The sequence below is a fragment of the Pristiophorus japonicus genome, chromosome 1 (genome assembly GCF_044704955.1).
Source record: "Pristiophorus japonicus isolate sPriJap1 chromosome 1, sPriJap1.hap1, whole genome shotgun sequence".
Taxonomy (NCBI): Eukaryota; Metazoa; Chordata; class Chondrichthyes; family Pristiophoridae; genus Pristiophorus; species Pristiophorus japonicus.
This window is the reverse complement of record NC_091977.1, coordinates 97636617-97650453: the sequence shown is the minus strand read 5'-3', so window position 1 is coordinate 97650453 and position 13837 is coordinate 97636617. Positions and strand designations below refer to the sequence as shown.

At 42.2% G+C, this 13837-nt stretch overlaps 1 protein-coding gene across 1 annotated transcript; it reads left to right on the top strand.

Annotated features, from left to right (window-relative positions):
- Positions 1 to 1180: 1180 nt before the first annotated feature.
- Positions 1181 to 9627, top strand: LOC139228684 (cyclin-dependent kinases regulatory subunit 2). The gene is made up of 3 exons (XM_070859969.1): positions 1181 to 1354; positions 6377 to 6504; positions 9263 to 9627. The coding sequence occupies exons 1-3, from the start codon at positions 1296 to 1298 to the stop codon at positions 9313 to 9315; spliced, it is 240 nt and encodes a 79-aa protein (XP_070716070.1). The 5' UTR covers positions 1181 to 1295; the 3' UTR covers positions 9316 to 9627.
- Positions 9628 to 13837: the final 4210 nt, after the last annotated feature.

Genomic DNA, 13837 nt, shown 5'->3' with positions numbered 1-13837 from the left:
CCACCCTCTCAGGCAGTGAATTCTAGATCCTAACCACTCGCTGCATAAAATTTTTTCCTCATGTCGCCTTTGGTTCTTCTGCCAATCACCTTAAATCTGTGTCCTCTGGTTCTCGACCCTTCCGCCAATGAGAAGTTTATCCCTATCTACTCCGTCTAGACCCCTCATGATTTTAAACATCTCTATTAAATCTCCTCTTAACCTTCTCTGCTCTAAAAGAGAACAACCCCAACTGCTCCAGTCTATCCACATAACTGAAGTTCCTCATGCCTGGAACCATTCCTGTAAATCTGTATTGCATCCTCACTAAGGCCTTCACATCCTTCCTAAAGTGCAGTGCCCAGAATTGGACACAATACTCCAGTTGAGGCCAAATCAGTGTTTTATAAAGGTTCATCATAACTTCTTTGCTTTTATGCTCTATGCCTCTATTTATGAAGTCCAGGATCCCGTATGCTTTTTTAAAATCGCTTTCTCAACCTGCCCTGCCACCTTCAATAATTTGTGTACATACCCCCAGGTTTCACTGTTCATGCACCCCCTTTAAAATTGTACCCGTTAGTTTATACTATACTGCCTCTCCTCATTCTTCCTACCAAAGTCTATCACTATCCTCCTCACTGTTCACTATACTTCCAAGTTTTGTGTCATCTGTAAATTTTGAAATTGTGCCCTGTATACTAAAGTCTAAAACGTTAATATGCATCAAGACAATCGGTAGTCCTAGTACCAACCCCTGGGGAACACCACTGTATACCTTCCTCCAGTCTATCACCACTACTCTATTTCCTGTCAATTAGCCAATTTCGTATCCCTGCTGCCACGGTCCCTTTTATTCCACAGGCTTCAACTATGGTAGCAAGCCTATTATAATGTTGGGTCTTTAAAGGTCAAGTTTGTTGGACTTTTGGAACACACACCAGACACAACCAACAGACGGCAGAAGCCATCACTCGGTGAAAATATCGCCGTGAAACTTGCGTTAATCATCCGCTCCTTCCCTTCCCCCCGCCCGCTGGGCCATCCCTCGCTTGCGTACGCCGAATGCTCGTGCTGGTGATCCAGCCGTGGAGTTAGTGGTCGCGCGCGCGAACGCCCACCACGCCTTCTTTCATCGCTCCGATCACGTGATCTTCCGAACGGTCCAATGGGAGCGTGCCGGTGCGATTCAAATCGCCTCGTGGGTTGTAAAGTTGGAACGCGCAACGGTTGGAGGGGAGGGTTGCTTTGAGTCGCCGCGGAGTTTGTGCGGTCACTATTCAGTCGTTCAGCCGGCGCCGACCAAGAGTCAGATAATGTCGAACAAACAAATCTACTACTCGGACAAGTATTACGACGATCAGTATGAATACAGGTAATAAGTTGTGTCATTTGAAGTGGTGGCGGGCGGGGTAATTTATAAATTCAGAAAAACATCCCCTTCCCCGCCTCTGTTTCAAGTACGAACAAAAAAAATGACGGATCGAGTAAACACGCAACGACTAAGTGTTTTGGACTTACCGGAATGTTGACATTTTGCTATATATGATTGTTTTAAATTTTCACGATCGTAGCTTTGTGACCTAAACTTCACAAAATCGGACGAAATGTATTACCGCCTCATTGTGTTTGTAGGATCCAAAATATTAAATCTGTAAAGGTCTTTGTCGATATAAATCTCGCCAGCCTCGTGTTTGTAGGATCCAAAATATGAAATCTGTAAAGGTCTTCGTCTATATAAATGTGGTCAGCCTCCAGTTCCGTTACTCGGGCTGGTGCTCGGTGCCGTGTGCGCGGGCTGGGAGAGATGTTTTATTTATAGTGATCTCGAGCTTCTTGCTCCCGGTTCAGACCCCGTGACGTAAGGTGGGAGGGTGGGCACCGACTGCCCGCCATCTTACTGGCACACGCCTGCATCCGAATGACTGGCTCGCACGCTGGGTTTGCCATCTTTTTTGATTGCTACGTTCAAAAACCGGGAAAGAAGGTGGATGCACCGCATCTCTCCAAAGATCTCACTCGGATCTGTGTATAATGCGATTTCAGCCCCGGCCGGGTGACTTTGCTTAAAAAGTTCCAGAGGCTGATTGTAGTCACTGCGCAGTTTCCAAGCCAACGTGGGAGGAGGAGGGACTGACTGCGTGACACATTCAGCAAGACCTAGTCTCAGAGAGACAGCATTTTATTTACTACAAGGTATCACTTGCTGGAATAGTTTAAATACTGAGGCTTGCGTTGCTGCTGTGATGAGTTCCATTTCTGGAGATGGAAGTGGAATAACTTTTTAAAAAAAATAACGTCTGGTTTTGTGTCAAATTTTTGGACCATCCAGTCCAAAAGTAGATTTGTGACTGTTCTCAATACAGAACTTACATTTATATATATAATAGTGCCTTTTATGACCTCAGGACGTCCCAAAGCTCTTACAGCCAATGAAGTACTTTTGAAATGTAGTTCCTGCTGTAATGTAGGAAACTAATTGTTATGATCACCTGATAAATTATATTCATGTTTTGTTTCAGATCGGTTTGTTTTCAATCTTCGACTTGTTTTTTCTAAATTTATTCTTATCACTGTCTAGGTGGGTATGTTTGCATTTTTCCCCAAAAAACATGTTTGCACAGTGCAGTTTTGGGGACTCAGGATTTGTGACATGAAGCTCAGCCCCAGCTCAGATAAGGCACTGAGATTGTGAAGTATTTACACCCTGAGTAAGCAGTTGGAAAGGAAGATAAAAATTGAGTTGTTAGGAACCAAATAGGTTTGGTCTTTGCTAAGGCAAGTTGGAGAAAATTTTGGTTCATCCACAACTTGATATCTGACAAGCAATCAAAGCATGCAATGCTCATTGTGAAGTTGAGTGTGATAACGGAGAGTTAGACCTGGATGTCATCACTTGCATGTGAAAGTTGACTTCATTCTTGCCAAGTGCCACTGTCCAAGTGAGAACTAGGGGGAAGCAGTGAATTGGATTTTGAGGCACTCTTGGTGACAGTGGAGATCGAGCCATCACATGCTCCTGAGGTGGCTATGCGAGGTTGGGAAAAGTGCTGAGTATGTTGGGGCAACAATGTATAGAACCATGTTTGAACAGTGCTATGGAGGTGGAAACTGATCAAAATTTCAAAAGCAGTGATGTAGTCAAGTAGGTTGGGGAGGGATAATGCACAGTAACAAGGGATAATATTGGTGACTTCAACCGATGCAGGTTTGCTGCAGTCTGAAGGAATTTTTAACCAGGATAATGGGAATGGTGAGTGTGGACTAGATGATGTGTTCAAGTAACTTGGAAAGGAATGATTGGTGCACATTTGAAAATAGCCTCTGCATAATTGTAAAAAAATTGTATTTGCTTATTTTTAAAAGCATAAATTTTCATTTTCAACCTAGTGAGTTGAGTGTCTGTCCCTTGGTTCAGTGTCAGTGTCTTGCCTTTTGAGTCAGATTGCGTGTTCAAGCCCTATTCCAGAGACTTGAATGTATAAAGTAGTTTGACACTTCAGTTCTGCCATAATGGGTATGCTATCTTCCAGGCAAAGTATTACATTCAGCCATATGCCTGCTCCAGTGGACATAAACGGTCCTTTGGTACCATTTGGTGGGGAAGGGGGAAACCTAGAGTTCTGACAATGGGTTCACACCTGAAACATTAAAGACGCGTTTATTTGTACTGTCAAAATGGCCAATATGCTCCGCCCTTTGTTTCTGATTGGTCCCCTTAGAGGATAAGCCACACCCTGAAGTTTCACAGGTATGTATCACTGTGTACAGATTGTTAGCAGGTTTATTAGGTATGAAGTGAATAGTGACAGTGTCGTGACTTCTGGATCATCCACTCCACTGATGTCCCTTGTAGGGGATTGGAAGAACCTGATCCGTCTTCCCTGAGTTCCCTCTCTTTCTCTCCTCGTGTGCCCACCCCCGCCTTGATGGGGCGAGGCTTGTTGCCTGTCGGTCAGAAAAGTGCAGTGGGGGGGGGGGGGTGCTGGATCGGTGCCTGTGTCAAAAAAGTGCAGTACAAATAGGTAGTCCCAAACATTAACTCATCTGCAGTCTCCACAGATGATGCTTGGTTGTTTCTGACATTTTCTCATTATTTGATTTCCAACATCTAGCTTTTTTTTTGCTTTGCGTTCTCTTGGTGTCCTAGCCAACATTCATTCATCTCTTAACCTAAACCACTACAAGATTGGTTATTTATCTTACTGCCATTTGTAGGACTTTTCCTGTATGTAAATTGGTTGCGTTTGTTAAATTCAATTTAATTGTGAAGGACTGTGGGATGTCTTGAAGATGTGAAAGGTGCTATATGTTTGTTCATTCTATTGTTTGAAAATTCCTGTGAAAACAGAAAAGAATTGTTGTCTTTGTTGGTACTCATCCAGGCAGATGGAGATGGTATTATTGTTAAATGTTTACTGAGCTTTTCTCAAGTTGATGACCTAGCTCCTCTTGTTAAATGGTAACATTAGTTAACAGAAGAAAGTTATGCATGTTCTTTTTGTAACATTAGCAATTTATAGCCCACTTGTATTACAGAACTACTTTATGCCGGGTCAGTTCCCTTGCTGCCAAATCTCCCTATTGATAATGCTGTAAAACAAGTTTGGTAGCAACAGATACTGTACAGTTAATAAGTCATGTTGGCAACTTTTCTAGTCTGGGACTTTCCTTGATGTCTGTACAGGCCATCCGTACCAAATTCATTGCACCTGTAGTCTGACCTCTCGGCCTGCTCACAGTCAGTTCTAAAATGTCAATCCTCATCTTTTATGCCAGAAGCTGCCACTGTATTTCAGTGGTGGTAGACAGGTCAGAGGCGCCAACTAAATCTTCCTTGCTAGGGTAGACTTCATGGGGCTGAAATTCAGGTCCCCAAAAAAGCCACTTACACCAGAAAGTGGCGACCACCGACTTCCAGTCCAATGGCCACTGCTAGAGAAATTCACCTCGGGGATTTTTGTGACGGTCCCCACTTCCACTCTGCTGTTGCGTCATCAAAGGGCGCACTGCCGATCTCCAGCACACCTCCCGCGAAGTTTAGTGCGAAAAATCCTAAATCTGCCACGCGGTGTCCCCAACAGCTTTTTCTGTTGGTACACCTTGAATTCTGTGTGTGAGCCATGGCCCTTCAAGGGGAGGGTGCATTACCACGGCGGTCATGTGGTTTTTTTTGTCAACCGACTTCCAGATCGGCCAGCCAAATATGCCTCTGGGTTCAGCCTGGCAACCCCTCTTGGGTGCCAGGCCGCTGGCCTGGTCGAAACCCTCCCTGGTGGTCCAGTGGAACAGTGTTTCTGAACGCCGAAATTTCTCCCTTTTTTTTAAGTGAAAGGAAGACCGTGGTGACGCACACACGTCGTGACATCATCTCCGCTGCTGACTGCCAGCGGGAGAGACTCCATCCCGCCTCCACTTCCACCCCTCTGCAGTACAGGTACAGCATCAAAAATCCGGAGTTCCGAACACCGGGACGATCTATGGTGGGTTCGTCTGGAATCTGGACACCGCCCCCCCCCCAACGTGCCGCCGACTTCCCGCTGCCGCTTGACCCCACCTTACCTACCTATCTTGGCCCAGGCGTTTCTGGACTCGGGAAGACATTCCGATGTCTGGAAATAAACAGAATCCAGAGTGGCCTCGGTCCCGAGGCTTCAGAATTCTCGACACTGTACCTGTACTTACCTCCCCACATTATGACCAACTTCAGATCTGCCCAAAAAAAAACCGGCAAAGATCTGAATTTCGCGAAAGAGTCGACCTCATCCCAAGCAGCGGAAAAAACATATTAGGAATGGAAGGTGCGACCCGTTAAGGTCAGAGGTAAATTTCAGCCCCCATGTCTCCAGCAGAGCTGACCCTCTTTACATGGTTACGTCTGATCTTGATATTGGAGGCTAATTACTATAAAGAACATCGCATATTAGTTTCTATCTACTAAATTATCTATTTTCATTTTTCTATTATTGGTTTGTCTGATGTAGTCAAGTTTATATGTTTTAAAGATTTAATTTCATTCACTATGTTGATCGCATTGGAGTTTCCTTGTCCTAAATATTAACGTCAGGTGCTTCTAAAGCTACTTCATCCAACCAAATGCTGGAAATACTCAGCAGGTCAGGCAGCATCTGTGAAGAGAGAAACAGAGTTAACGTTTCAGGTCACTGATCTTTAGGTCATCAACCTGAAATGTGAACTCTGTTTCTCTCTCCGCAGATGCTGTCTCGACCTGCTGAGTATTTCCAGCATTCTGTTTTTATTTCAGATTTCCATCGTGCGCAGTATTTTACTTTTGTATTCGTCATCTAAAATAAAAGTTGATTGGATTAAATATGAACAAAACATTATGTATAATATATTTAACTATAAATTAACTTAATTTCTGATTCTTTAACAGGCATGTTATGTTGCCCAAAGAACTTGCAAAGCAAGTACCAAAGACTCATCTTATGTCTGAAGACGAGTGGCGAAAGCTAGGTGTCCAGCAGTCTCTGGGCTGGGTCCACTACATGATGCATGAACCAGGTATTATGACTATTAAGGGATAAGAACTTTTTGCACTGTGAGGAAAACAAATGGATGCAATGAAAACAAATATGGCTTTTAAAAAAAGGTATTCGTGCATATAGATAAATTATCTTCAATCTGCTGTATCTAGCTGATGGTGTACTTAGTTATTTCCCCACCCAAGATTTTTAATATGTATTTTTGTCCTGGTTTATTTACAGTTGCTTAGACTTTTATTGGTGTATGCTAGACTTAAGATTGAGCTTCCAGTGAAGACTAATGTAAGATCACTTTCAAAACTGAGTTTGAAGTTTGTGTTATCTGCACTGCACCTGGGATCTAACTGGATGAGAAATCTTCGTGGGTCTGCTCCTGGGCCTGGCCAAGGTGGCCATGTCCACACCCGGGTGGAAGGAGCACGCGGTATACGCTAGTACACTTGAGCCCTTCCTCGACCGGTGGGTACTGGAGGATGTAGTGGATAGTGCAAATATTATTTATTTAAGTTAATAAGTTTCCTTTATTTTTACTTAAGTTCTTTATTAGTTGTGCCCCTCTAAAAAGGGGGCACTTTTGTTAGGTTTTTTAATTTGATGACACTGGAGCAACCCAGTGTCTCCTTACAGTTTAAGAAAAGGCAGATGAGAAACCATTTTAAATACAGCTTTTTATATTTGCTAGAGGCCTAGATCTCTCTCTCAAGAATTTCATCAAACCTCATTATTATAAGTTGGTACACCAGCACACTGCCATAGATTGAGTAAATGTGAGTTCCGAATATTAACTCCCCACGTAGTGACGCGACAGCAGAGTTATCCATACCTAGTGCCTTATAGCTGCAAATTATTTTGAGGGGCCTGGGATTTGTATGTATCAGTTGTTGGAGGTTTAGAATCTTTGGAGTTAGAGCCTGTTTCCAAAAGCTCCATTAAGAGTGAATTCTTGGCTATCAGCTTGCAATATCATGACTTTTTTGCCCTCATCCATTTGCAAAATCTTGTTCCTTCTTTACAAGAACCATGCCATTACAACAAGTGATCAGGAAGGCCAATGGTACCTTAGCCTTTATTGCAAAGGGGACGGAGTATAAAAGCAGATAAGTCTTGCTACAGCTATATAAGGTATTGGTGAGGCCACACCTGGAATACTGCGTGCAGTTTTTGTTTCCATATTTACGAAAGGATATACTTGCTTTGGAGGCAGTTCAGAGAAGGTTCACTAGGTTGATTCTGGGGATGAGGGGGTTGACTTATGAGGAAAGGTTGAGTAGGTTGGGCCTCTACTCATTAGAATTCAAAAGAATGAGAGGTGATCTTATCGAAACGTATAAGATTATGAGAGGGCTTGACAAGGTGGATGCAGAGAGGATGTTTCCACTGATGGGGGAAGACTAGAACTAGAGGGCATGATCTTGGAATAAGGGGCTGTTCATTTAAAATAGAGGAGAAATTTCTTCTCTCAGGGTTGTAAATCTGTGGCATTCGCTGCCTCGGAGAGCTGTGGAAGCTGCGAATAAATTTAAGACAGAAATAGACAGTTTCTTAAACGATAAGGGGTTATGGCGGAGCAAGCTTGAGGGGCCGTATGGCCTACTCCTGTTCCTGTTTCTTATGTTATAATATCTCTTGCAGAGGTTGTATATTGTATTGTAACACTAACGGCGTTTGCAAAGGTTGTATGATTTTCCATGGTTAGCTGATGCAATGAAATAGAGAGCCTAAGCATCCTAATTTATTTGTAACGGTAAATGCTCATAAATGTGACCCTACTTCTTTGTTTGATATTTTCAATGGAACTTGATTATATATGTAAATACATGGTCCTATGTAAATACATGCTCTTGGGACTGGTTTCATACAGAGTACTTGTTATAGTATCACAATAATTGCAGGTAAATGTAGTGAGGGTCATGCATCATTCTGTTTGGTGACAGGGCGGGAGGCATCCCAGATCAGGAGATGCTGGGGCTTTTTTTTTTAAAAGTGCTGCAACAGGCTAAACTGGCAACCGGTCTTTATAGGCATGTGAAGCATTTCTTCAGCTGGGACTACTGGTTGAGAGGTTGGCCTGTTGGAAAGGCAGCACATTTCCTGGTGTTTCTGCAGCTCCGTATGCAGTCTGTACATTACTTACTATAAGCAGCAGAGGTCCTACATATGCTTGCACCTGAGGTCTATTTTTTTTGAAGGGGGAGGGTTAAATTAATGAGTTCGAGAGAACTTTGCCTAACTGACATTTTAGTTGGCGGGGGGGAGGGGGGTGCTTCCTTACTTTAGATTGCTCTCCATGTCAAATTGAAGTACTGGTGATTAAAATTGATGAGTTGCTCTGGGTTGTATCTGACATTTTACCCCATAACTGAATGTCACTGCACCTGCTAAGTGTGTGATTGACCTGAAATGGTAGGTCAAATATTAATTTGACTGTTTAAAGTTTCCATTAAAATTTTATTTGTAATTTGTGGGTTCTCGTCCCCTTGCCAAAAGGGGACACTTGATTTTACTTTTTACCAAAATAGTTGAAATGGTAGGTCTCTGAAACCAAAAATGCATTGCTTAAATCATAGTATTTATTTATTCTCTTTTAGAATTAGATTAGTTATAGAGTACTTGGTACAGAAAATAAAAATTCTCCTATAGTTATGTCTTTACTTCACTTTTTTTAGAGCTGGTCCTTTAAGTTTATTAACGGTAAGTCCTACAGTGAAGGAATACAGTGATATGCAATAAATGTGCTGCGAATTTACCACTGACTGACTTTTTATTTTTATTTCTAGAACCACATATTCTGCTGTTTCGAAGACCTCTTTCAAAAGACCAAGAAAAATAAATCCTCACTTTCTGGAATTTTCTGGGACTTTTTGTAAATATTGTAGTATTCAGTGAATACATTAAAATTGTACAAATTCATTCAAACCTGTGTATGAGCTGTATTCTAAACAGCAATAGAGCTCATTGTGGTACAGTGGGTTTAGATTGCTATGAGATGTATTTAAAAGAAAAAGTACTAGCAGTCAAAATGATGTTGGTTCCACTCTAAGAAATAACAGTGCCTTTTTGTTTACTTTTTCTGTGAATTTTTCTCTTGTGCCTTTAAATTTTCTTTTGATGGATACTGTTGTGAATAAAGATTTTAATTGCACCTTTTGGGATTCCTGTATATACTTGCTCTTCAGGTTGTGTATCTGCATTCAATCCTTATGGGAAACTGAGGAGAAAGTCTGTTTTGGGGCAGGAGGTGGGGGAATAGCTTTGTCTGAAGCTATTCAAAGTAATTCAATCACCCTGGCTCTGGGCCTAATTAGTGTATTGATTATCAATACAGGTATCAAAATGTCTTTAAAGATTAATATTTAACCAAGTCCACCAATGCATTGAGCATAGTTTTAAAAGAGACAGTGACTTAGTGGTTTCCCTCTCCCATTGTAGATTGACGGTATTTTGAAGGATGAATCTAATAAATATCATTCTTCTATATTGAAAATATTGCTGTGTCATCTGTAGTTGTTACCACCTAGCTGTGGCTGCTGATACATCATAGCACTGGCCCTTTAACAAGTCTGAGCACTAACTGCTGGTATTTCTTTGCAGAGTTTTCACTAATACTGCTGCAGTTCCAGTTTTGACTTGTACCAACCAAAACTGCTGAGAAGGACCAAAAGCAAAACAAAAGGCACCACATCAGCCATTCCTGTCAGTGGTGTCATTTGAGCTCTGCTATTAACAGGTAGAATAAGGGCTTAAGCAGTACGGTCTTTCAGCTCTGTTTATGGTCCAAGATCAAAATGAGCTGTCTAACATATTTTCCCCACCCTGTGTTTCTCTTGCATCATCAACTAATGCTTTGTATTGTAGCATCAGACAGAGAGCAAGTGAGTTGTGATTGAAGTTGTGATAGTGTCAACATTTAAGAATAGATTAGGTGGTTGAAGAAAAGGGGAATTGAGGGATACGAAGAGAGCAGACACGTGGAATTAGGACTGCTGCTAGTGTAGAGGATGTCACTAATGAGGACTGCTTGTGCCGAATGGCTTGTTTATATTGCAATTTCTATAATGCAGAAAAAGGAGACTTTCTCTGGCGATAGCTGATACTGAAGATTTAGTGTTAATTGTTAAAATGGAAGTGACTCCAAAATCTCACTGGTATTGATGAGCCCTCTGGCAATGTTCTATAGTTTAAGCCACCAACCGCCAAGGCCTTTAGCACTTATTCAGTCCTGCTTTTTTCAAAGAGTGACCTGTACAGCAGTAAGGCAAGTAGGTCCTCATCTGCACATTATCACTCGGCTATATCCGGGGCAGTCTTGTGTACTCAACTCTTGGGCATCCAGATAATTTGTATTCGAAGGGCAAGTAAAGGAACATAGTCTCTGAGTTGGAAGAACTCTTGTCCAAAGGTTTAAACTACCAACTGTTTTAACTCTTGTCAAATAATCTTTGATTTGTGGACGATAGTTAATATACTCCCCTTCCTACCAGACTTTGGCCACTCTGTGCACAACTTTCTCTGTCCGTTCATGATGAGTGAGCTGCTACATAGACCATGCCATGTCCCAAAAAGAGGAGGGTGGCTGCAGGCTTTCACTGACCAATTAGTATAAGTTGATGAGGTTCTTTGAATTCATCACCATGATCTCTGAATATCCTTGTCCCACATGGTGCTGAGGATTTGTCCTACCCTCTTGGGGGAGTGTGAGCAGGGAGACAGGGAAATAAAATGGGGGGCAGAAGCAAAAGATAGAAAAAAGAATAGTAAAAGTGTAGGGCAGAGAAACCCAAGGCAAAAATCAAAAAGGGCCACATTACAGCAAAATTCTAAAGGGACAAAGAGTGTTAAAAAGACAAGCCTGAAGGCTCTGTGCCTCAATACAAGGAGTATTTGTAATAAGGTGGATGAATTAACTGCACAGGCCGTTATTAACGATTATGATATAATGGAGATTACGGAGACATGGCTCCAGGGTGACCAAGCCTGGGAACTCAACATCCAGGGGTATTCAACATTCAGGAAGGATAGACAGAAAGGAAAAGGAGGTGGGGTAGTGCTGCTGGTTGAGGAGGAAATTAACACAATAGTAAGAAAGGACATTAGCTTGGATGATGTGGAATCTGTATGGGTAGAGCTGTGGAATACCAAAGGGCAGAAAACGCTAGTGGGAGTTGCGTACGGACCAGCAAACAGTAGTAGTAAGGTTGGGGATGTCCTCAAACAAGAAATTAGGGATGCGTGCAATAAAGGTACAGCAGTTATTATGGACGACTTTAATCTACATATAGATTGGGCTAACCAAGCTGGTAGCAATGCGGTGGAGGAGGATTTCCTGGAGTGTATTAGGGATGGCTTTCTAGACCAATATGTCGAGGAACCAACGAGAGAGCTGGCCATCCTAGACTGGGTGTTCTGTAATGAGAGAGGACTAATTATCAATCTTGTTGTGCGAGGCCACCTAGGGAAGAGTGACCATAATATGGTAGAATTCTTTATTAAGATGGAGAGTGACTGTTAATTCAGAGACTAGGGTCCTGAACGTAAGGAAAGGTAACTTCGATGGTATGAGACGTGAATTGGCTAGGATAGACAGTGGATAGGCAATGACAGACATTTATCGATTACATGGATGAAATTCAACAATTGTATATCCCTGTCTTGAGTAAAAATAGGGAAGGTAGCTCAACCGTGGCTAACGAGGGAAATTAGGGATACTGTTAAATCCAAGGAAGAGGTATATAAATTGGCCAGAAAAAGCAGCAAACTTGAGGACTGGGAGAAATTTAGAATTCAGCAGAGGAGGATAAAGGGTTTAATTAGGAGGGGGAAAATAAAGTATGAGAGGAAGCTTGGATGGAATATAAAAACTGACTGCAAAAGCTTCTATAGATATGTGAAGAGAAAAAGATTAGTGAAGATCAACGTAGGTTCTTTGCAGTCAGAATCAGGTGAATTTATAATGGAGAACAAAAATGGCAGACCAATTGAACAAATACTTTGGATCTGTCTTCACTAAGGAAGACACAAATAACCTTCCGGAAATACTAGGGGTTCGAGAGTCTAGCGAAAAGGAGGAACTGAAGGAAATCCTTATTAGTCAGGAAATTGTGTTGGGGAAATTGATGTGATTGAAGGCCGATAAATCCCCAGGGCCTGATAGTCTGCACCCCAGAGTACTTGAGGAAGTGGCCTGAGAAATTGCAGATGCATTGGTGATCATTTTCCAACATTCTATTGACTCTGGATCAGTTCCTATGGACTGGAAGGTAGCTAATGTAACATCACTTTTTAAAAAAGGAGGGAGAGAGAAAACGGAATTATAGACCGGTTAGCCTGACATCGGTGGTGGGGAAAATGTTGGAATCAATTATTAAAGATGAAATAGCAGCGCATTTGGAAAGCAGTAATAGGATCGGTCTAAGTCAGCATGGATTTATGAAAGCGAAATCATGCTTGACAAATCTAGAATTTTTTGAGGATGTAACTAGTAGAGTGGACAAGGGAGAACCAGTTATTGTGGTGTATTTGGACTTTCAAAAGGCTTTTGATAAGGTCCCACGCAAGAGATTAGTGTGCAAAATTAAAGCACATGGTATTGGGAGTAATGTATTGACGTGGATAGAGAACTGGTTGGCAGACAGGAAGCAGAAAATCGGAATAAACGGGTCCTTTTAAGAATGGCAGGCAGTGACCAGTGGGGTGCCGCATGGTTCAGTGCTGGGACCCCAGCTATTTACAATATACATAAATGTTTAGATGAAGGAATTTAATGTAATATGTCCAAGTTTGCAGACGACATTAAGCTGGGTGGCGGTGTGAGCTGTGAGGGGGACGCTAGGAGGCTGCAGGGTGACTTGGACAGGTTAGGTAAGTGGGCAAAAATGCATGGCAGATGCAGTATAATGTGGATAAATGTGAGATTATCCACTTTGGTGGCAAAAACAGGAAGACAGAATATTATCTGAATGGTGACATATTAGGAAAAGGGTAGGTGCAACGAGACCTGGGTGTCAGGGTACATCAGTCATTGAAGTTTGGTATACAGGTACAGCAGGCGGTGAAGAAGGCAAATGGTATGTTGGCCTTCATAGCTAGATGACTTGAGTATAGGAGCAGGGAGGTCTTACTGCAGTTGTACAGAGCCTTGGTGATGCCACACCTGGAATATTGTGTTCAGTTTTGGTCTCCTAATCTGAGGAAGGATGTTCTTGCTATTGAGGGATTACAGCGAAGGTTCACCAGATTGATTCCCAGGATGGCAGGACTGACATATGAGGAGAGACTGGATCAATTGGGCTTGTATCCACTGGAGTTTAGAAGAATGAGAGGGGATCTTATAGAAACATGTAAAATTCTGATGG